The sequence below is a fragment of the Anabrus simplex genome, chromosome 1, assembly GCF_040414725.1.
Source record: "Anabrus simplex isolate iqAnaSimp1 chromosome 1, ASM4041472v1, whole genome shotgun sequence".
Taxonomy (NCBI): Eukaryota; Metazoa; Arthropoda; class Insecta; order Orthoptera; family Tettigoniidae; genus Anabrus; species Anabrus simplex.
The window spans coordinates 116,046,151-116,071,580 of NC_090265.1; the positions used below are offsets into that span (position 1 = coordinate 116,046,151).

Below are 25,430 nucleotides of genomic sequence, written 5' to 3' on the forward strand. Positions count from 1 at the left end.
TTTCATCTCAATTCATGTCCGACTCGTTGGCTGAATGGTCACCGTACTGGCCTTCGGTTCAGAGGGTCGGGGATTTTAACTTTCATTGGTTAAGGTCCAGTGGCTCGGGGGCTGGGTATTTGTGCTGTCCCCAACATTCCTGCAACTCATACACCACACGCAACACTATCCTCCACCACAATAACACGCAGTTACCTTCAGATGGCAGATGTTGCCCACCCTCAGCGGAGGGTCTGCCTTACAAGGGCTGCACTCGGCTAGAAATAGCCACACGAAATTATTATTATTCTCACCAAGAGGCAGGAGGTCAAACAATTTATTTCGATGAGGAGTTTTAGGATAATATCGAAATATTTATTTAATCTTAAGAAGTTATTTTTCTTTGCCGTGGACTATAACATAACATCGCTTTTAAAGGGCAACCGGTTCGAAATAAGTATGTACCATCGCGGACTTTTTTTGTAGAGGTTTCTATGCTCTACAATTCGTACGCTTACACTTGGGGTCCATCGTTGACGGTTCAGGCAGCGTAAGCCAAGAAAGCAAGTTGGGCAAGGCAGGACTCGAATCTACGCTCTCCCGAATGCACGCTACTACAGCCGCGCTGGAGCTCTGCGGAGATTAATGCGTGTAAAATAAAACATAAATAATAGTGTTGCTGCCATCTCACCACGATCAGCTCTGACCATTTGCTTTTCTAGAAGGAGGTCTTGCGGTGTTTTGTGTTATGTTTATTTCTCAACTCATAGAGTAGTATGAACTGTACACTAAAACCAGTGACAATTATAGCTTTCGTTATTTTCCTGTCAAGGCAAAGTACTTATTCTATTCCTTTTAAACACATCAACCCTTTCTGTCCTGTCATGTGTTCGTCTGTCATACATACTTTGCAAACCCATCACATGTGTACGAGGTGCTTACATGCCTGGTATCCATTCTGTGGCTGAACTCACTCCCAGGAAACTGCTTGCGCCTCAATATGTCCTTGCCCGACTTCACGTCCTCTGATGCTGCATGCAAAACAGCGCATGCTGTTCTTACTTATATCTCAAAAAGTAATTGTCCAATTTTGAAAATACTTACATATTTGAACTTGTACGCAGATGAACTTTTAAAAGCTGTATGAATTTGTGCCGTTCCACTTAAAAATATGGAGTTAGTATCAATATCTCGGGTATTAATCACTCCATGAGACTAAGTAGCACGTTATTTTACAAGACCCTGGGTACCATTTTTGAATATGAAAACAGAATGCCGATATCTTTAATGGTTTAGAAGTAATTTCCGTGTAACATGTTAGGTGTATAACCCTGTATATTAGGTGATATTAGGTTTTCGAGACCTAGGGAGTCTTTCATTTTCGCGATCTTCGTGGCCCTTCTCTAGGCTATCGCTGCCTGAACGACTATTATTGCAATATTTTAAGTAAGATGAAACAAGGTGTGCCAAGAAAAGACATGACGGCATTTTCTAAATCCATCATGCCCCTGAAAGAATCCAGATCTAACAAGGCCGACGACCTCGATGTTTGGGCCATTAAAACAACACATTTTATTATAATTATCATCATTATTAGATTCAGTAATATGTTTGTGGTTAGCTTTGATCATCAATATTGCCTTCACCTGCACGGTAGTTCCTGGATGTACATCACCCATTAGCCAAGCATATATACCATGACTTAGTATATACCTTCTTCTTTCTTCATCTGTTTACCCTCAAGGGTCAGTTTTTCCCTACCGCCTCAAGGGCAGTGTCCTGGAGCTTGAGACTCTGGGTCGGAGAATACAACTCGGGAGAATGACCAGTACCTCACTTGCTATGCTGAACAGGGGCCTTGCGGGGTGATGGGAAGATTGGAAGGGATAGACAAGGAAAAGGGAAGGAAGCGGCCGTGGCCTAAAGCTAGGTACCATCCCGACATTTGCCTGGAGGGGAAGTGGGAAACTACGGAAAACTACTTCCAGGATGGCTGAGGTGGGAATCGAACCCACCTCTACTCAGTTGACCTCTCGAGGTTGAGTTGATCCTGTTCCAGCCCTCGTACCACTTTTCAAATTTCGTGGCAGAACCGGGAATCGAACCCGGGCCTCCGGGGATGGCAGCTAATCACACTAACCACTACATTACAGAAGCGGACGACTTACTATATATACCGTACATTAATACATGTAGTCTCAGTAGCGGCTACTCTTTAAGGTAACATGGTCACGTGTCCCCCTACGCCTACCCTCTTATAAGATATGCGCCTCCTTGCTTTTCAGGTAGAAATAGGGAATAATTGAAATAAAGGTATTTACGTAATCATGGTATAAATACATGTATCATGTGCTTCTATTCTGCTAGTCCCAGTGCTAAATGCAGCAGCCGGGCATAAGCACTATGTGACTGAAAGGGTAATTAATGTATAAAGAAACATTTCCCCTACTTTACCACTGGGCATGTGTACGAGGGAGAACACCACAAGACTTCTCTATTAACCTTGCGCAAGACATTACAGGAGCCTCGGTCACAAACTTGATGTGTCCGGAGCCCACGGCTGGCACTGTGGGAGCGGCGAATTGGGGGGGTTTTTAACGGCAGTAACTTTTCACCCTGGAGTGCTGTTCGAAGGCTGCAAACTTGCTGTTGTAGTCAGCGTGTTAGTAATTACAAAAACAAGTGCCAGTGTGGTGTGTAATATTTATAAATCCAACAATTTAATCGTTATATTGTATTTAGTAGTTTTTTCGTAAGGATGAAAACAGCCAGATGATGTTGCTCTCTTTAATTCAGTGTTCATTATTTACTATACAATATACTAGTGTATTCAGTTGACTATTTACTATACAACGTACTCTATCTGTTCATTGCTGTTCACGTTTCAGTGTATTCATAACGCTATTGTAAAGTTAAATGATCTAGAGTATGCTGATAATAATAATAATAATAATAATAATAATAATAATAATAATAATAATAATACTTGTTACGGAGATATCCGTGGTAGGTAGAGGTGAAAGAAGGTGCGGGTGTGAATGGGTTTCAAGCTACGAAATTAACGTGCAATGTAAAATTAATTTAAAATTTAACTAGGTTATATTTTCTTTTCAAAAACAAGAGATAACAATCATAACAGGTACAGAGTAGCAAAAATGTAGGTACAATATTACTGGATTCGGGCTCAGTGCCCTTACTTCATAACTCTTGGGCAATCAGCCCCGCCTTACTCCAAAAAAAAATTTTAGCCAAGGGGCAGAAAACCCCATTCATGCCCAGGAGCACTGGCTCCAAACATTACACATAAAGCCTGCACGAGGCATACAGAAACAAATTTCAAAGAGCGATCCACTCTCAAAATTGTAAGCCTATCACAAGGCCACACCAAACTCTACCTTCAAGCTGTCCTCTAAGGACGTATTCACAGGGGTAAAATACCCAACCTACGGAGGTCTATTACATGAAAAGAAGGTTGATTACATGACCTCTAAAATAACAATTTGAGAGGAGGCGAACTTGCACTCCTAATACACTTTGTTTTTAAAACCTAATCTGGCTCTGGGCCGCTAACGCAAGGGCTAATCCCATACTACAGAGGTGACTTAGAGAAGAACACTTTACATTACATAAACGAAGAATAGTTTGAGAAAATAAGTTCACCTCAAAACAAATGTGAGTGGGAGCTCGAGAGGGTTAGCACTCTCTATCCCAATATGTAGCTTTACAAGAAAAAGATGAAAAGAGTAATTACATTTTAGGAAAAGGTTACATGATGGAAATGCTTCGAACCCGCCGCGAGTGTTAAACTGCCGACCTAGCAAGAAAAGAAGTTATTAATAGGCCATTACCTGGTGTTGAACGGCTGAAGAAGAAAGAGGCGCTTCCCGCCTCCTGCTATGTACTTAATACACTGAAAGATGGAACAGAAGTGGCCCGGAGACCCCAAAATCAGCAGTTTATATACTCTCGCGGAAGTTTCTAGGCGTTAGGGGAATGAAAACACCCGCCCACAATGTTTTTATTGGATAGGACCCCGCAACAGATACAAGTTGGGGGAAGATACACCAGATTGGTCAGAAATTACTAAAAGAAATTCGGGATTGGATAAATCTAAAACAAGGGGAAAAAGAGGGGTATACAGCCAACTTAAACAATAACAGAAAGAAATTTAACAAGAAACAAACTTTTGAAATAAAAATTTCTCCAACAAAATAGTTCTTTGACTCCGCACTAGGGTGCGCTATTGTTGATCTTCAGTAGTGTCCTCTAGAAGAGAAAGTTCACACTTCTTACTTCAAGCGAAACAAAAACACATCAAAAGTGACACAGTTCAAAAACTCAAAATTTTCCACGTGGTGACATCTTCTGAGAAAGTAGAGAATTAATAGAATAGATAAAGTTCAACCTTCCTCCAGAAGAGGAGTTTCAACTGGCGCAACTTTTAAATAAACGGTGTAGAGGTGTACCGCCCGGTACAGACCTCCCCCCCCCCAAAAGTTCCTCCAGGGGTGACACATGAAATCAGTTTGAAACAAAGTCCAAGTAATGATGTTGATACGAAGATAGATAGCAGAAGCATTTACAAGATTTCTTAATTCAGTTTCAAAATGTTGTTGTTGCAGGTGAATGAAAGTCTTTATGTTTGTAGAATTTGAATTTCTGAAGATAAACTTTTAATACTTAAAGGTGAAGAAAAATTTTGCAATGTCCACCAAATATTGTTGTTGAATTCCCAAGTGTAGTTATTGCTTATGGTGACTGTCCATGTAGTTGATGTAGATTGAGTCGGATGGCCAGACCGGCCGTTGCAGCTTGCGTCCAACGGAGGCCGCTCGGACCCCTCAAGTACCCTGAGATACCGCTCGCCCGCACTATGAGGGGAGCAGAGGTGTTGAAGTACGCCGCGCCCGCGGTGAACAGATACAGGCTGCGGGCATGTAGCAGGTCGTGCGCCGCACATCAGCCTTGGCCGGGAGGAGAGCTCCGGCTCGCCGTGCACATGTCGTCCTCGCTGGAGAGGAGGGGGCCCATCCCCCTCCCCAGTCGCTGCACGGCGCTGCGCGGCTGCGGGGGCGCTGAAACATTAAAGCTAGGCGGCAGAATTGTGTTGGACAATCATTTTCTTTGAGGGTACAGGCTTGTGGAGAGGTTGAGGGGTCAGCGGCGTGTAGATATCCATGGCATTTACTATTATGAAGCCACAGTGTAAGGTGGAGCAGGAGACGGGAGCGTGGTAATGGCCGTGGCAAGAACAGGATGGCAGTTTAACGGGTCGGGGCAGGTTTTACACAAGGCTTACATCTAAAACCAAAATATTACAGAAGGGGCAGAATGCCTTAAAAGTGAAACTCAAAAAAAAAAAAATATAACCTTCATATCCTTTCAAAATAATATGAAGCAAGTTAACACAGAAATTACACCGGTTTCACCTGGGACAGGTGAACTCTAAATATCCTCTCGGTGGCTGGATTACTTAGCAATAAGGTAACCGGCGTAAGAAAATCGAGAATGATACAAGGCCCATGAAATCTGGGGGCAAGCTTGCCCGCGGAAACAAAATTTTTGACCATAACCTGGTCACCTACCTTCAAAGTGGTGGGTCTCCGTCCACGATCATACCTTTCCCTAACCTTTTCATGAGATACTTTAAGATTAGCTTTAGCCTTCTTCCAAAGATCTTTAATGTTGTCCGGATCTATTGTCTCGGGCAGAATGTCATTCAGAGACCAGAGGTTAGAGAGCGGCGTGTTGGGAACGAACTTAAACATCAAAGAAGCTGGAGTAAATTTGTGTGATTCATGAACCGCCGAATTCAAAGCAAAAGCTAACCAATGCAGGGACGTGTCCCACCTGGAAGGATCTTCATGATGATAGGCAATGAGTGCGGACCTGAGATTACGGTTAACCCGTTCAGCCAGAGATGGTTGAGGGTAATAAGCAGAAGTAGTTACATGAGAGATGGACAAGTCAAAACAGAATTTACGAAATAAATTTGATGTGAACGCCTTAGCATTATCAGATACAATATATTGACACGGACCAAAAGAAGCAAAAATAGAATTTAAGCAAGTAATGGTTGACTGAGCGGTAGCCAGCTTAGTCGGAAATAACCAGGAAAATCTTGTGAAACCATCTACACACACAAAGATGAACTTGTTGGCATTGCCCTTTGACTGGGGGAAGGGTCCCACATAATCAATATACAGGCGTTCCATGGGGCGCGACGCTTGATGAGAAGACAAAAGGCCTACTTTAGTGGACATGGTGGGTTTACTGATCAAACAAGATTTACAAGCTTTTACGAGTTCCCGAATTTCACCGTCCATACCTTTCCAAATGAACATTTCACGAATTTTTTCACGGGTTTTAAAGATTCCAAGATGCCCTCCTAATGGGGTCTCATGATAATACTTGAAGATCATAGGCACAAGAACCGCTGGCACGACAACCTTCATCATCTTATCATGCCTCGATGGGCAACATAAAACACCATTCCTCAGAACATAAGGGACGACATGTTCCCCAGAAGAAAGGGTTTCCATTATCGGACCCAGCGTCGGATCTTCACGTTGGTATTTCTCGATATCCCTAAAGAGCATGGGAGCATCTGTTAGGATGGCATTAACCTCAGATAGTATGGACTCGGAAGGTGATGAACTGTCGACAGGTTCATGGGTCTCGACGTCGTTAGAAAACATACGGCTGAGTCCATCAGCAACAACATTTTCAGTACCTCTGATATGTCGTACATCGAATTGGAAGGCAGAAATACGGATGGCCCAACGGGCTATACGACCAGTACGACGCGGCCTACCTAAGACCCAGCTTAAGGCTTGATTATCTGTCTCCAAGTCGAATTTGACATGTTCCAGATAGAGACGGAACTTTTCTAAGGCAAATAAAACTGCCAAACCTTCAAGCTCATATATGGAGTACTTTGCTTCTTGAGCCGAGAGAGTCCTAGATGCATAGGCGATGGGGCGCCTCCCTAGTTCAGTCTATTGAAGAAGGACTGCAGCTACCGCCGACGACGACGCGTCGGTTTGGACGATGAATTTCTTCGAGAAATCAGGCATAGCAAGTACAGGGGCATTACAGAGAGCTAATTTCAGGTCTTCAAAAGCGGCTTGTTGAGACGGTCCCCACTCGAATTTGATGCCTTTCCTACGGAGAAGGTTTAAGGGCGCCGCTCTATTAGCAAAATTAGGAATGAACTTCCTGAAGAAATTCACCATGCCAATGAACCTGGCGATACCTTTAATGTCCTTGGGAGGTTTAAAATCACGGATGGCCTGTGTTCTAGAATGATCGACTGCTACACCATCAGGTGACACAATATGCCCTAGGAATGACATAGAGGGCTTAGCAAAGGCAACCTTGGACAACTTAACAGTTAACCCAGCCTTACGAAGGCGATTGAGAACTTCTCGCAAATGATCTAGATGTTCTTCAAAGGTTTCGGAAAATACGACGACATCATCCAAGTAGTGATATAAGTACTCAAATTTGATGTCGGAAAAGACCCTATCTAGTAGCCTAGTGAGCACAGCTGCCCCCGTGGGGAGCCCGAAAGGCACGCGGTTGTATTCATATAAATTCCAGTCCGTGGCAAACGCTGTAAGATGTTTAGACTCTTCGGCAAGGGGAATTTGATTATAGGCCTGATTCAAGTCCAAGATGGTGAAGAACTTGGCCTTACGAAACCATGAAAAGCAAGAATGAAGGTCGGGAAGGGGCACAGATTGCAACACCACCTTCCGATTGAGAGCCCTGTAATCAATGACAGGCCTGAAGCCTCCTTGGGGTTTCGGGACTAGAAAAATAGGCGAAGAATACGCTGACTTAGAGGGCCTAATAATACCATCCTTCAACATCTGATCGATGATTTCTTTCAGAGCCTTCATTTTAGGTGGAGATAGCCTATACGGTGGAAAACGGACAGGAATCGAATCCGTGACCTCAATTTTGTATTCAATAAGGTCAGTAACACCAAGAGTATCAGAGAACACCTCGGGAAACGACTGACACAGTTTCCGAATACTATCAGCCTGCTCCTCAGGTAGATGTCTAAGGTCTAACAACATCTCATCCTGGGTAGGCGAAATAGATGAACATGATACAGAATTACACTTTAACAAGGGAATTCTACAATTGGACGCAAATTTGAATGTGCACGACCTACTCTGGAGATCGAGCTCAAGACCAGTGTGAGAAATGAAGTCCGCTCCCAATATGATGGGGCAAGACAAACGCTTGGCCACAAACAATTTGATCTTCCATGTAAATTTAAAAACCCGAATTTTGACATGTAAGGAACCTAGAATTTCTAATGGAGATGAATTAGCCGAAACATATTTAACAGGAGATGAGTCATAGTCAGGGAGTTTACAAACAGATTTCAATTTAGAATACCAATCAGCCGAAATAATGGAACAAACACTGCCTGAATCTAAGAGAGCTGTTATAGGCTCGTTATTTAACTCAATCTTAAGAAAAGGAACAGGTGCGGGGGTATCCGCCGCAATCCTAAGACACTCTTTAGGGCATTCAAAAGATGAATTTGAAGGCTGGTCGTTCTCTGCATTTACAACCTGTTTACTAGGGGCTAAGTCTCGGGAAGATGGATTAGTCGGCTCAGCCGACGCCACTAGTCACTTTTTATTATTGGCATAGCTGGAATTTGCACCAGAAGTTGAGCAGGAGGGGGTGCTATTTGAGTTTGGGCAATTCTGGGCGATATGTGAGAAGGCCCCACACTTAAAACAGCCTTGTGATGACCCGGCTCCATTCCTTGTCCCACTTGACTTGATCAGAGGACACTTATTCCGCAGATGGTCAGGCGACCCGCAAGCATAACATTTACGGGGATTGACTGGTCGGCGAGGTGGAGGCCGAGTGTTACTAAAGGAAGGCGGGGGTTCTTTCGCGACACGCAAAGAATCGGCGTATCTAACTCCTTCCGCTGAGACGGCCAATGCTTCAAGTTCAGAGAAGGTTTGCGGACACGCCGCGAAACACAAATATGACCTGTAGGATGGCGAAATACCTTCTACAATAGCCTGCACAATCTGATCTTCAGGAAAGTGCAGAGCAAACACCCTAGTGTAGAATTTGATATCTTGAATGAAATCAGCCAAGTTTTCATCCAAGCGCTGTACACGGTAATAGTACTTCTGAATCAGGGAGGACCTGGCCCTAGCCGGGATGAAGTTAGCTAGCAAATGGGCATGGAAATCCTCAATAGATGATTGCTCGGCAATGGCTCTTACGATTTTATCAGAGAGAATACCAATAGCATACGGATAGATAATTTGCAAAATTTGACATGGCGAAAGAGAAAAAACAAGAGCATGATCCTGAAATTCCACTAGAAATCTTAAAAATGAAATTACATCACTGGTGGTGTTGACGGAAAACTTAGAGATACCTCTAAGCAACATTGCCAATGGATGAGGCAAGCTACTGAACCCAGGTGACATAGTCGTTAAAGGTTTCAATGGCAAAGAAGTTAATTCAGAGCGGATGTTACCCAATGACGCACGGCGTTCAGATTCGTTGTTCGATGGGGCAGAGATAGTTTGAGCAGCAACGGTTATCCTATTGACTTCTCCCTGAGGAGGCTCTTCCTCGTTACCTACATTCACCGTGGCGGGTTGATCAGTTTTGGGAGGAACTTCGCCGGTTAGCAATTGAGTGACCTTATTAGACAATTCAGAAATAGTTTCAAGGAGCGTATTAGCGTCCTTCCTCTGACCGTCATTCACCTTTAGAGACAACAGATCATTAACTCTATTTGCAAAGTGATACAGCCTGCCTTGCACACGCTTAATTTGATTAGGAGACGGATCGTTTTCATCAAAAAAACTAACTACGGAAGCTAGCCCAGTAATATTCTCGACGATCGTGGAAAGAGAGTCATCAATTTCTTTCTCTCCCAAATTGGGGATGGAAATGGGCAAATCAAGGGACTCTCTAAGCTTGTTGGTGTCGATTGCAACCGTGCCTCCAGATTGCACATTTCTGATAGTTAACTCGTATATCAACTCCTCTTTGCGCAAGTAGTTAAGGAGGAGAACATCACGAGGGCCGGGCATGATGACAGAACAATTTTGAAAAACTCAAAAAATTCCAGCAACTGAGAAAATTATTAGAGTTCGAATCAAAGCAATGTTTAGCCGTCAAAAGGGGCTAAATTGAGACCCATTCAACCACGCTCTGCTACCACTTGTTACGGAGATATCCGTGGTAGGTAGAGGTGAAAGAAGGTGCGGGTGTGAATGGGTTTCAAGCTACGAAATTAACGTGCAATGTAAAATTAATTTAAAATTTAACTAGGTTATATTTTCTTTTCAAAAACAAGAGATAACAATCATAACAGGTACAGAGTAGCAAAAATGTAGGTACAATATTACTGGATTCGGGCTCAGTGCCCTTACTTCATAACTCTTGGGCAATCAGCCCCGCCTTACTCCAAAAAAAAATTTTAGCCAAGGGGCAGAAAACCCCATTCATGCCCAGGAGCACTGGCTCCAAACATTACACATAAAGCCTGCACGAGGCATACAGAAACAAATTTCAAAGAGCGATCCACTCTCAAAATTGTAAGCCTATCACAAGGCCACACCAAACTCTACCTTCAAGCTTTCCTCTAAGGACGTATTCACAGGGGTAAAATACCCAACCTACGGAGGTCTATTACATGAAAAGAAGGTTGATTACATGACCTCTAAAATAACAATTTGAGAGGAGGCGAACTTGCACTCCTAATACACTTTGTTTTTAAAACCTAATCTGGCTCTGGGCCGCTAACGCAAGGGCTAATCCCATACTACAGAGGTGACTTAGAGAAGAACACTTTACATTACATAAACGAAGAATAGTTTGAGAAAATAAGTTCACCTCAAAACAAATGTGAGTGGGAGCTCGAGAGGGTTAGCACTCTCTATCCCAATATGTAGCTTTACAAGAAAAAGATGAAAAGAGTAATTACATTTTAGGAAAAGGTTACATGATGGAAATGCTTCGAACCCGCCGCGAGTGTTAAACTGCCGACCTAGCAAGAAAAGAAGTTATTAATAGGCCATTACCTGGTGTTGAACGGCTGAAGAAGAAAGAGGCGCTTCCCGCCTCCTGCTATGTACTTAATACACTGAAAGATGGAACAGAAGTGGCCCGGAGACCCCAAAATCAGCAGTTTATATACTCTCGCGGAAGTTTCTAGGCGTTAGGGGAATGAAAACACCCGCCCACAATGTTTTTATTGGATAGGACCCCGCAACAGATACAAGTTGGGGGAAGATACACCAGATTGGTCAGAAATTACTAAAAGAAATTCGGGATTGGATAAATCTAAAACAAGGGGAAAAAGAGGGGTATACAGCCAACTTAAACAATAACAGAAAGAAATTTAACAAGAAACAAACTTTTGAAATAAAAATTTCTCCAACAAAATAGTTCTTTGACTCCGCACTAGGGTGCGCTATTGTTGATCTTCAGTAGTGTCCTCTAGAAGAGAAAGTTCACACTTCTTACTTCAAGCGAAACAAAAACACATCAAAAGTGACACAGTTCAAAAACTCAAAATTTTCCACGTGGTGACATCTTCTGAGAAAGTAGAGAATTAATAGAATAGATAAAGTTCAACCTTCCTCCAGAAGAGGAGTTTCAACTGGCGCAACTTTTAAATAAACGGTGTAGAGGTGTACCGCCCGGTACAATAATAGTCAGACTGAGTACTTCAGACGGCAGAGCGTTGGCCTTCTGAGCTCAAGTTGGCAGGTTCGAACCCGGTTCAGGTGAAGGTGCTCATATACGTCAGCCTCGTGTCTGTAAATTTACTGTCGCGTAAAAGAACTCCTACAGGGAAAAATTCTGGGACTTTGGCGTCTCCGAAAACCGTAAATGTTCAGTGGTGCCTTGTGAGGTACGAATTTATTTATTTATTTATTTATTTATTTATTTATTTATTTATTTATTTATTTATTTATTCTTTCGTCTGTATGGCCTCCTCAATTCATACCTCATGAGCCACCACTAATTAAACTGTAAAATAGTATAATAAGCTGAAGGATGTTTCACCGTTTGTTACCTGGCATCCATATCTCGGAATGTGCCAGGAAAGAGAATTTCTGAAGAGATTAGAGAACCTTTCTCAAATGACATTGTGACTCAAGAAGAGAGAGTTTCACACGCGATAATATTATGAAAGATGTACGCTTTAGTGCACACAATACAATCATCCCTTATCACCGATTGTTTCTTATCTGTTAAAAGGTGAAGGGAGTTACTTTCTGTTGAACTGAAACCATATTACTTCGCGAGACGCGTGTCCTTGATGTATCATATTCTTCCTTAATCCATTAAACTACAGCAATCACATTAATAATAATAATTAAAAAATTACAGTTTGCTTTGCGTCGCACCGACACAGATACTCTTATGGCGACGATGGGATAGGAAAGGGCTAGGAGTGGGAAGGAAGTGGCCATGGCCTTAATTAAGGCACAGCCCCAGCATTTGCCTGGGGGTGAAAATGGGAAACCACGGAAAACAATATTCAGGGCTGCCGACAGTGGGGTTCGAACCCAATATCTTTCGGATGCAAGCTCATAGCCGCGCGGCCCTAACCGCACGGCTAACTCCCCCGGTAATAATATCCTTATAAGCCATGAAGGAGTGGAAGGTAAAGGCTTCCACTAATCGTAACCTGGGCCCCAATTGGGATAAAGTCGTTAGCTCTATGATGACTAACTAAAATCAAACCAAACCCCACAGCACTTAACGCCCCTGAAAAGGCCTTGGCCTGCCCAGCGACCGCTGCTCAGCCCGAAGGCTTGCAGATTATGAAGGGTCGTGTGGTCAGCACGACGCATATTCTCGGCCGTTATTCTGGGCTTTCGAGACCGGGACCGCCATCTCGCCGTCAAATAGCTCCTCAATTCTAACCACGTAGGCTGAGTGGACCTCGAACCAGCCCTCAGGTCGAGATAAAAATCCCTGCCCTGGTCAGGAATCGAGCCCGGGGCCTCCGAGCGAGAGGCAGGCACGCTACCCCTACACCACGGGGCTGTTCTATGATGACTGACTACTCGCATTAATCCAGAAGAATTTCCTTAGTAGGCGATTGCACCCCAGGATTATGTGCCTATACGGAAGTGGAAGCATCCATTCATGTGCCATTTCAAATTAAATCAAAATTAAGTTGAACCTCTGTCTAGTTTCTCAGCAGTGTGTGAAAGATGTTGGATTCTCTGAGCCATGCGAGAAGGATTGTTTCAAAGACATTTATCTGGAGTTGAAATCGTCCCACACTGTTCTCTTTCACTTGAGAGGAATGGTTTGTAGATTCCTTCATTACTAAGGGCAGAACAATCCTCATTTCCTGTCTGCCCTGAAAGAGGATTATACTTAGATGTAGATGTTTCACAACTTCTAAGAACCAACCTTTGGAATTTCCAATGCTCATTACTCCGCGACAGTTCTGCCTCAGTACTTTGGCATTCCTTTTCAAAATAATATTCATCCTCATTCCTACGAATACCGACGATATATTCGTTTTACTGTACTCTTGTCGTTTTGAGCATCAGTTTATAGACTGATCAGTTGTAGTCCTCCATGTCATCCTGTGCCATACTGCTAATCTCTCTTAGTCTTTGCTTGTAAACATTACATCTACTCCAATCTCTTTGTCATATCCATATCTTAACCTCCTACTACACTTTCCAAAAATGATCTGATCTCTCTACTGTATTTGCCTTTCATCATTGTTCTGTAAGCTCACATTTTCTTTCTTTCTTTCTTTCTTTCTTTCTTTCTTTCTTTCTTTCTTTCTTTCTTTCTTTCTTAATCTGCTTACCCTCCAGGGTTGGTTTTTTCCCTCGGACTCAGCGAGGGTTCCCACCTCTACCACCTCAAGGGCAGTGTCCTGGAGCTTGAGACATTGGACCGGGGATACAACTGGGAAGGATGACCAGTACCTCACCCAGGCGGCCTCACCTGCTATGCTGAACAGAGGCCTTGGTGGGGGATGGGAAGATTGGAAGGGATAGACAATGAAGAGGGAAGGAAGCGGCCGTGGCCTTAAGTTAGGTACCATTCCGGCATTTGCCTGGAGAAGTGGGAAACCACGGAAAACCACTTCCAGGATGGCTGAGGTGGGAATCGAACCCATCCCTACTCAGTTGACCCTCCGAGGAAGAGTAGATCCCGTTCCAGCCCTCGTACCACTTTCCAAATTTCGTGACAGAACCGGGAATCGAACCCGGGCCTCCGGGGGGCAGCTAATCACGCTAACCACTACACCACAGAGGCGGACTCACATTTTCTTAAGTGTTTTTATCATCTTTCTTCCTGTATCAGTTATTACCCATGCTTCACTCGCAAGTGAAACATTTTGTAACCCTCCTCCTACAGCATTCTCTGATGCGATCTTCGAATGACCCTAGAGTGGTATTAAACATACAGTGAGAGTGATCAAGATTGCAGTCTTAATACGTATATGCGGAGTATGCTTTAAAATAGCAATGATCTTTATAACCCATACACCGAGCGAGTGGGCGCGCGGTTTTGGTCACGGGAGATTGTGGGTTCGAACCCCCATTGTCGGTAGCCCTGAAGATGGTTTTCCGTAGTTTCCCTTTTTCACACCAGACAAATGCTGGGCCGTGGTCGCTTCCTTCCCAGTCCTGGCTCTTTCCTGTCCTAAAGTCCTACCTGTGTCGGTGCGACGTAAAGCAAATTGGGCAAATGCTCTCAAAATGTCGTGCAACATCTCGGCGGTTCGAGCAGTTTCTGGTAGATGTCCTGGCACAATCCGCTGCCTTCATCCAGACAGCAGCGAGAATGAAACTCTTGGCCATGTGTTGGGATACTGTCGCAAAGGAGAATGACTCAGGAACACCCGTCATCACAGGGTGAGAGCAACCTTAGCTTCTTCACTGAGATGTTTGAAGTGGAGAGTTTATGAAGAAGTACACTGTATCACTTCCAGGAGGTCCAACAGAAGAGCAGATATTGTTGCCATCCACCAGAAAACTCTAACAGCAGTTATTGTTGATCCAACCATCCGGTTCAAAAGAGACTTACCTCAGGGCAAGGAAGTTGATCAGGAAAAGAAGAGCATTTATGAACATGCATCTCATATCTGAGTGAGAGACAAAACATTCGCCCAGAAAACTAGTCCGTAATGGGTTCTCTATTTGGAAGCAGAGGCAGTGTGCCTAACCATACGTGGAAAATATTGATAAAGCTTGGAATCCAGCACACGACTCTGGAAAACACTATAGTGGACGTTTTAAAAGATTTGCTGACAATCCTAAACCATCACTTATACTACTCCTAAATGATAAATCTATTGTTTTCTTTCTGTACAATAATTTTAATATTTTCGGTTATCATCGCCTAAATTATAAAAATTCAGCGTCTTTATGGTCATTTACGCTTTGTGAACTGTTATCTTATGAGAATATATAAACTAACGCAAACATCTCTACATTAGATCTAAATTTTCCACGGTCTCTCCAGAGGTTTATTGGATGGATAGATAGATAGGTAGATGAATAGTTCAGTTTTGAACTAACAACATTAGGGGCAGTTTTCCCTGTTTTATAATTAACCAGACATAACAATAAAGAGAATATGAAGAGAATAATACTGTAATGTTGCTAGTGATTTAAATGCCGCATTAACTCAGAAAGGTCTTCGGCGATGATGGAGTAGGTAAGAACTAGGACTGGGGAGAAAGTTAATTAATGTAAAGCCCAAACATTTTCCTGGTTTGAAAATGAGAAACCACGGAAAACCATCTTCAGGGCTGCCGATGGTGGGGTTAGAATCCACCATCTCCCGAATGCAAACTTACAGCTACGAGGCCCGCACTATGCAGCGAACGCGCTTGCTAAGAAGAAAGATCTTAACATTCAAAGAAGCTAACATTATTCAGTATATATTATGTCAAGATAGTAAAGTTACAAATTCAATCCATTATGACTTTCTGGTTAAGCCATTTGGATACTTAACGTCCGGTCAACTACGATGCGCCGGAATTTGCCCCTAAAATGATTTTTTTTTTCGTGTCAAAAAAACTGCTGAGATTGCTCGTTTACATTTAAACATGCAGAAATGTCAACGAACTCTGCTGGGAGTCGATATCACGACCTTGAATAGAGAAGGCCACCGTCTAGCTAACTATGCCACACATTCTGGTATGTTCAATGTTTGTACTGTACTCTGAGTTTGCTACTTCAAGTAGGCTATGTTACTGTTTTATACTGAAAATGCTGAGCTAAGTCATCAACAGTATGTAAATAACACTTTAATTAAACAGGGCACTCTCAAACTAAGCTAAAGTCACGCTCCACGGAGGGTGGAACACTGAACTGTTCGGTGACCCAAGTTCCAAATAGCAAAAGTTATGTGTCATTAGCGTTCGTCATTAAGTGCAGTTATTCCAGGAACTTTCCATACTCACTGTAGGTAAAGGCCTGCATTGTACCTTAAAAACTCCAGAGACAATACTCCAAATTCAATTTCCACAGACCTCACACATTGCTGACCTGGTTGAAGAGCACAGCTTTTTGCCGCTCACCCTACATTTTCAAAGTTTCTGATTCGAATCTCAGCACAGTGGGTTTTCATTCACGGCGTGTACTGTATAACAGGAGAAGAGCAACTGCAGTAGCATCTCCAGAAGATGGAGAGAAAAATTGTTCGAGCAGAATTAATAGACTTTAAAAAATCTGCGATTCATATCCTTGTCAGGGTCGCCCCGATTGCGAACGATCTCGATTGCGGACACCCCCATTAATAGTCTCTATTGCAGACACAAAATATTTGGGACGAATGCCAGCTCGTTCCAGGATTTTCTCCTTTCGGTTGCGTCTTTATTGCGGACAGTCTCGATTGCGGACACCCCATAATAGTCTCGATGTACCTAGATTGCAGACACTAAAGATAAGCCTTTGTGGAATGAAGCTTCTATATTGTACTTTTATTATTAGTGCAAGTGCGTAAAGGTTCATTGCTAGCGTCAACCAGACTGCGTACCCTTTTTTTTCTTTCTTTAGTAAATAATTTTCCTTTTCCACTCCTTCGTTTTCTCCTTCAAACAAATGGTAACACCATTTTTTACTAATTCTGAATTGTCTGTAACTGTAACTATGTAATAAAGTACATGCCTTATCCTTCTGCATCTCGATCAATTCCATAATAGCACAAAAACTATTAATGAACAGAAATAAACAAACAAACTAAAAACTCAATACTGACGTAGAACTAACGTTCTGTATGACAACTAGAGCATAACTGGATTGGTAAGACGATGGAAGAGGGGTATAAAACGCTGGAACGAGCTGGCCTTCTTCCCAAATATTTCGTGTCCGCAATCGAGTCTATTAATGGAGTGTCCGCAATCGAAACTGCCCGCGATCAACACGCAACCCCCTCTCGGGCTTCTACGAATGACCGAACGATGGTACCAGTTTTCATACATTTCTGACACCTGTTGAAACATTCGACATTAATGGTACTCTTTACATACAGATTTATTACTACTCCATGGCTAAATGGTTAGCGTGCTGGCCTTTGGTCTCAGGGGCCCGGGTTCGAATCCCGGCAGGGTCGGGTATTTTAACTATCATTGGTTAATTTCGCTGGCAAGGGGCTGGGTGTATACGTATGTCATCTTCATCATCATTTCATCCTCATCATGACGCGCAGGTCGCCTACGGGAGTCAAATAGAAAGAGCCGCACCTGGCGAGCCGAACATGTCATGGGACACTCCCGGCACTAAAAGCCATACGCCATTTCACTTCATTACCACTATAGGAAGAGCTACCTTACATCTGATATCAGTTTGTTATTCTATTCGTATCTCAACTCCATTCAGATGTTAATTGCATCTCGGATATTCGACTCTTGTATTTGTGTGCATCAAACCTCTAATGTTCTTCATCAGGGTAGTATTGAATGATACCTAGGATTTGTATATGTAATGTGGCATTGTTCTTAGGTTCAAACCCAGCCTTTCTCAGAAGATATTATGCGATAGGAAGGAAGGGGTGGCAATGATGGGTTAAGCCTGATGCTGCTACTACTACTACTACCACTACTGCTACTACTACTACCAGTACTACAATAACATAAATAATAATAATAATAATAATAATAATAATAATAATAATAATAATAATGTCGTCCTTGTACAGTAGGCCGTAAAACTAGACTTAATCCACATTAGTGTCGAGCCCGGTTAACTGGGTAAAAAGCCAAGAAAGAATTGTTTAACGCCCCACTAATACAGCGAAGGTTTCGGGAGGAAAGTATTATTATTATTATTATTATTATTATTATTATTATTATTATTATTATTATTATTATTATTATTATTATTATTATTATTATTATCAATTTCTTCTTCCAAGCTCGATTTCTTTAACCTCTTATCAATTATTTTTGGAACTGCGGTACAGAAGCCGTAAAAGTGTCATTCAGTAAAAGAACTTAGTGACTGACCCCTTCGGAGTTATTATTCATCACGAGTCGTCCATGAGCCAGTCTTCCGGTAAGAATCTGTTCCTGAAGATAGCCTACTCACTCACCTTTGCGGAATGTGAGTGGCTACTACAGGGGTTACCAGACTTTTAAGCGGGGAGGTCGAATCCGTCATATTCATCAGGCATGATATTTTTTGACCTAAAGCTGCTAATTTGTTTATAACAGTACCAGTATTTTACGGAGATTTATCTAGGTTTGTACGAACTAGTCAATAGCACTAAGTTTTCTCTGTACTCTATTTTCTCTAACCTGTTGCATATTCCGAGGAACTGATAACAGTACCCGAGATCAAGCTATTCACCTTTCGGTCTCCTAATCCTCTCCACATATAGTGTGAAATGTAGTGGTAAGAAGAATGGGAAAAATACAGCACGACTGAGACACGGAGACTAGAATAAAGATATATTTTAACGCGAAGTGTGATGGTAATACTAATAAAGGAACGATGCATCCAGGTAAACCAGTGCTTCCATAGTCCGGCTCCATGGCTAAATGCTTAGCGTGCTGGCCTTTGGTCACAGGCATCCTGGGTTCGATTCCCGGTAGGGTCGGGAATTTTAACCATAATTGGTTAATTCCCCTGACGTGAGGACTGTGTGTATGTGTCGTCTTCATCATCATTTCATCCCCATCACAACGTGCAGGTCGCCTATGGGTGTCAAATCAAAAGACCTGCACCTGGCGAATCGAAGTTCTCGGACACCTCCCGGCACTAAAAGCCATACGCCATTTCACTTCAGTGCCCCCATATAAAAATTATTTTGAATATTTAAAGCCTAACAAACTATAGTATTTGTAGTTACCGTAGCCTGATGATATTTGGTTCGATTTCCATTGCTGACCAAGATTTGAGGTTGGTAGATGGGATACACTGGGTTTTTTTTATCATAGCGAGGAAAATTGGACAGGTACATGAAATGAGGTATGAGAGGGAGACAAGAGTTATTGCTGTGAGGCCGTTATGTTGACCGTATACATCCCATAATTCGTTAACCAAGATCCACATGGTGCCCACCTTCGAGGTAAATGGCGTGTGGCCTCCGAAGAGGCCTGATGCACACCTTTCCGTCTGAATGCCTCTGAGGATGGAATCCTTCGTATGATGAAATCTAATGTTGAATTCGGCACAAAACACCCAGTTCCCGAAATGGAGGAATTAACCAATGAAGATTATACGACTTGGTCGGGGTCGGGAACTGAATCCGGGGCCTCTTGAACCGAAGCCACCACGTAGCCACGGAAGCCTAGTCATCCGTATGAGAGAGATCTCTGGAGAGTTAGGTGGTTTGAGAGATACCGATACCGGTGCGCTTTTGCGCTCCTCGGTGGGTCATTATTTAAAATAAAATGTTCTGAGATTTCAAAGAATAAGTGTTTTAGTTAATGAGATGAGTAATAGTTTTAGATTTTTGAAAAGTTACTTAATTAATATTTTTCGAAAAACTGACTAGGAACACGTGCGCTTCTCCCCATGGCGGGGCTGGCACAACGAGTTTATACGGAATACGGCATATGGCTGGGTTCAGCCTTGCCAAAAATTGCTTTTGGGTGTGCAAAAGGCTATGCCGTATATTTGGCGCTAATTTATTAGAGATAAATTTAACTTGAATTGCAACACTTTTTTCGTGTTCGCAGTGAACCCGCCTTCGGTTTTCGTTTTTCCGGTGCTGTTAAAGGCTTAGGTGTTATAAGCTTGAGTAAGGGATAACTTTACGTGATATAATAACTGGGCGGGAAAAAAAGAGGGGGGGGGGGGTGTCTGGTTACGGGTTATTTTAGTATGTGGTGATGGTTGGGACTGCCGTTCTGGTTCGTGAGTAGGTTTAGGAGTAGGAATTGGAGAAAGTTGTGGGTGTCTTGAGGTGACTGGGGTGGAGGGACTAGTGTCGGTACTGGGTTCGATGGGGGAGGGACGTTGAGGGTGAGTAGAGGCGGAGGCTGAGTGTGTGTGTTTGTGAGATGTCACTGAAGTCTGTACTGCTTCCTTATTGCCACGGAAGCGGACAAGTTTTGAGATGATAAACCCCCCCTCCTTCACACCTCCCCCCGTTTAGTTGGTCTGGGAGGTGGGAGAGAATATATGCTTTATGTGGATGTCGGAATATTTGTCTATTCCTAATTTTGTGCCGTCTTTAAAATAATGCATGGGATATTGATACTTTATAAGTAAGAGGTCACAATTCAGTATATCGCCCTTATTCCTTATGATGGCCGGGTTTCGTTGGAGTCAGGATGGGTAATGGGTTCATTGGAATCTCGATTTTTGGACGAAATAGACGAACGTGAACTTACGGACACTGGAAATCCAAATTATGATACACATCTACCGAATATCTATGCACTAGAATGTTCGACTTATGATCCTAAGTTCGTGGGTTCGATTACGGACGAAGTAGCCGATATTTCAAACAACAAGATTTTGTCACTCCATGTAATACATTGTTGGTATGTTAAGGACCTGAATCTACCCTACAGAATTAACTCACCCGTAGAAACCATCCAATACAGTTACACCTTGCTGTTAGATGCCAGTATATCGAATTGTTTAAATCTAGACGGCACTACTTCAGAACGCGTGCACTTTTAAAAATACATTCAAATATTGTTCGTATAAACCAAACACTTTATAAGAACTACTTAGAGAAAATATCGTGTTCTTATTTTTCTTTCATGTGGACATTTGGTCATCAGCTTCTTGCACTTGTGTGTACAGCGACAATTTGATTTTCCCCTACGGGCTTACATTTTTTGAATTGCATATCAGAATTAAGGAATCCCGCAAGTTTGTATTGTTTCCACTTATATTTGCAATACTCCTACCATTGTTCCCGTCCTACCTAAATGGATCAATTATTGTTCCTTTCCGATCCTCAAGGTTAGATTTGTTACCAAGGAGTCTCTCATTTTCCAATCTTTCATAACTGTTTCCTTATGTCCGGTTATCTCACTCTTTGAAGGGCGAATGTTTTCCTTTTTCAGTTATTTTAACGACGGTCTGATATTATCGTTGTTTTCTCTCTTAAAGCAGCAGTCTCCATTTAACCGCATATATATAAACTCTGTTGGTTTACGGGAGTGAAATCTGGGTGAATTCCAGCTATCTTAAAGTTAGAAGTGACAGACATGAACGTGGCGAGAATGATCGTTGGTACAAACAGGTGGGAACAATGGTAGGAGTGTACTCGGAATGAGGAGATAAAGGCTAAGTTAGGAATGAACTCGATTGTTGTTGTACGTATACACCGCATTCGGTGGTGGGGACATGTGAAGCGAATGGAAAAAGATAATTACCTAGGAGAATAATGAACTCTGTAATGGAGGATAAGAGAAATAGAGGAGGACCAAGACGACGATGGTTACGCTTAGTTTCTAATGATTTAACATGCAACTAAACGAGGCCACAGAGTTAGGTTTTTTAAAATGATACATTTGTTCGTGGCGTCGAATTCTGGAGATCTTTTGTCACTGCTTTCACCATATGAGAGTAAGTGGAATTGCGGAAGTGTAGAGTGTTGAATGTGAGGAAAGGTATGTTAAGGACGACTCAAAAAAAAAACTGACATGGCCGGGAATCGAACCCGGGGCCCCCGGGTGACAGGCGTACGCGTTGCCTTCTTCACCGCGGGGCCGGACACAGAGTTAGTTAGAAACAGAGAATTGTGGAAGCGTTTAATAAATTCATAGAGGCTTGCAGACTGAAAATAACAGTATATAAGTGAATCCATATGTATATAAGCTGCCCCGCGGTGTAGGGGTAGCGAGCCTGCCTCTTATCCGGAGGCGCCGGGTTCGATTCCGGGCCAGATCAGGGATTTTTACCTGGATCTGAGGGATGGTTCGAGGTCTACTCAGCCTACGTGATTACAGTTGAGGAGCTATCTTACGATGAGATGTCGTCTCCGGTCAAGAAAGCCAAGAATAGCGGCCGAGAGGATCCGTCGTGCTGATCACACGACACCTCGTAATCTGCAGGCCTTCAGGCTGAACAGCGGTCGCTTGGTAGGCCATGGCCCTTCGGGGCTGTTGCGCCATGAGTGGAGGGGGGGCGTATGTATGTATGTATGTATGTATGTATGTATGTATGTATGTATGGGGTGGAGTAATGCGAGCACTTGCAATTACACGGGCCCAGAATGCTCCTAGATTGGAAATGAGGTATAAGTAAAATCTCAGCATTCTCCTGGAGTCCGTTTGTGGTAAATTATCAGCAGGGTAACTGTTATGAGAGTTAAGATTTGAATCTCAGTCCTTTGAATGGTGAATCTTCCTAGTCCTGTCTTCAAGCCGGTTTAGTTACTCTGTAGATAAGGAAATTATATCCATTGGCTTTGCCAGAGATGCGGCATTTACTGTTTCCAGGCGTATAATATGAGTGACTGGAATAACTCTTCAGAAGTTATTAGCAGTTTCCCGCTGGCTCCGGCCGCAATGTTCAAAGTATGGTGTTGTTCGTTACTATCCTCACGGATGTATGTGGAAAGTTTTGAGTTAATGAAATAAAACACATGATCTGCTGTGGTAATAGAATGTAATGTTATGCCAACAAAACACTTGAAAACACATCACACAAAGAAATTGAATTAAACGTCCCTTGGAACAACACTACGCGCCGAACTGTTAAAAAGTCCTTCAAAGATCTTCGTCATGGAGACAAATGTACTCATAACTTTTCTCAGAATCTACCAGTTTAAGTAGTTATTACCTCAAAAGAAAGCGCTTGATCCACTGAGTGTTTTTAGACCAAAACGAAAGATATGATTGTTTCAGTGAGAATTTTTTTTGAAGAAATGAGACGTCAAATTGAATGTGGACACATAACTTTCCTCAGAATCAACCCATTTGAATAGTTAAGAGCTGAAATGAAAGAGCTTGATCCAATGAGTGTTATTAGGCCAAAATGAACTCCGTACCTCAGTTAGAACCAAATATATGATTGCTTCAAAGAGACAAAAGATTGGAAAATCAAATAATTTGAGGAAGGCGGAAGTTAAGTGATTTAAAGTACCTGATGACAAATCTGTGCATGAATACCTTTCAGTTAAAAAAAGAATGAAGGAAATTGACCGGATAGAATGGCCGGACTGACTGACTTTAGTTTTCATAAAAACATTTAATATATAGATTTGTGAACAGTAAGTGTAAGGAAGTAATTTCAGTCATTTGAACACAGTTTACAACACAAACGAAAAAATAAAATGGCTAAATTTTAGAAGTGGTTCCCGGGAATCTTAAAAAAAGAGAATTTGTAGTGGTAAACATAAATTTATATCTCCCCATGTGTGCAGTAAATCGATTTACTTTCATGAACATAACTTTTTTCTGCAGATAATTACATCTGCTTTGTGTTCAACCTCTTTTCATTATATTGACTGAAAATGTTTCTTTCACAGTCTCTTAGTCTAATCAGTGTGCACGTTCTTAAAGTGTTACAGTATTTCCTCTGTGTTCATCTTATTTTTTAGTTTGGCATTTAGGCCAGATTTGTTTCCTATCTGTGACAAAATGGACAGAATATTATGTTGTAATTCTTGTAAACAGGTCAAAAGAAACGCTTGATCCACTGAGTGTTTTTAGACCAAAACGAACTGCGTACCTCAATTAGAACGAAAGATATGATTGCTTCTTATTAACCTGCTAAAATTCTACTCACTACTGTTTGAAGTTAAATTAAAATTCTGTTCTTTCGTACCTCTCAAAAATTATTTTTTCATTCCAGGAACTCGTCCTTCGCAATGAGTCGATGACATTTGGTTGGTGGAGGAAACCTCCCGTGAAGCCACTAATGAAAGTCTACGTCTACAATGTGACGAACGCAGACGGCTTCCTAAACAACGGCGAGAAACCAGTACTGAATGAACTGGGGCCATATGTTTATGTGTAAGTACAAAGAAAAATTCATCTTTCCCTCGATATACTGTATATGTGGTTATATTGTGCTAGATTCCATCCGTCCTACAGTAGAGTCCAGTAAGGTTCATTTTCCTTTACACGTCAGGATAGGAAAATGAATACATCGAAAATTGTTCTGATGGACTGCATATCTATATGTGGCATGGAGGTGTGACCTGTCTAGGGAAATAATGGATAGGAAGGACATGTCAGACGTTATTCTTTCTTAAGCGACGATATATTTTAGTGTATGACTTTTAGTGCCGGGAGAGTCCGAGCACATGTTTGTCAGTGAGAAGAACTGTTGCTCGTCTGAACTAATTAAGGAAAATGACAAACTCTTCAGCCATATTCCCTAACAGAGATTTTCCTATCTTCTACTTTCGAGCAGAGACTATCGTTGAGTTTGGAGTTTTGCCGCGTGCAGCGATTAGACACGGTTACGCTAACCATTCGACCTTCGAAATGTTCTATTAGTACATTACTCTAACTTATGTTCTCAAGTTCATCCGCAGAAGCAAAGTTTAAAAAAAAAAAAAATTAACTGACCAGTCAGTTTGCCTGCGGAAGAATTCATCAGCGTGATTAACAAGTTTATTAACGGATAAATTAAGGTCGATTATACTTCTCCTTTTATTGCTCTACCTTGATAAGACTGACTGTAAAACCCAAATCGTGCTCAAACAGCATTTAAAACAATGATTGTAAAGTACTGTGTATACATCGTGCGAAACAAGTTGGCAATAATCTTCAATACTTATAAGCAAGGCCGAAATTTTTGTGGCTTTAAATAATCTTATTAGTACGTAAGATAAATATACGAAGGATGCGAACAAGAATGAAATGCATTTTCAGTAAGAATTTCACATCCACTGAATAGGTTTCGAATCACTGACGTCTTGGCGAAAAAAGTTAGTTCGTCCCGTTTGATTCCTGTCAGAGTTCAAGGTGATGTGAGACTAAAGCATTGAGACGGTAGACTGCTGGCTCTCGGAGCCTAAGTTGGCTG

The 25,430-nt window shown here is 42.2% G+C and overlaps 1 protein-coding gene across 3 annotated transcripts in view; it reads left to right on the forward strand.

Annotated features, from left to right (window-relative positions):
• emp (epithelial membrane protein) overlaps positions 1-25,430 on the forward strand; it is a 577,758-nt gene that overhangs the window by 458,747 nt on the left and 93,581 nt on the right. For all 3 annotated transcript variants that reach the window (XM_068230210.1, XM_068230203.1, XM_068230205.1), the window contains exon 4: positions 24,249-24,409. In XM_068230210.1, coding sequence (XP_068086311.1) covers positions 24,249-24,409 — 161 coding nt within the window. The remainder of the gene's footprint in view (positions 1-24,248; positions 24,410-25,430) is intronic.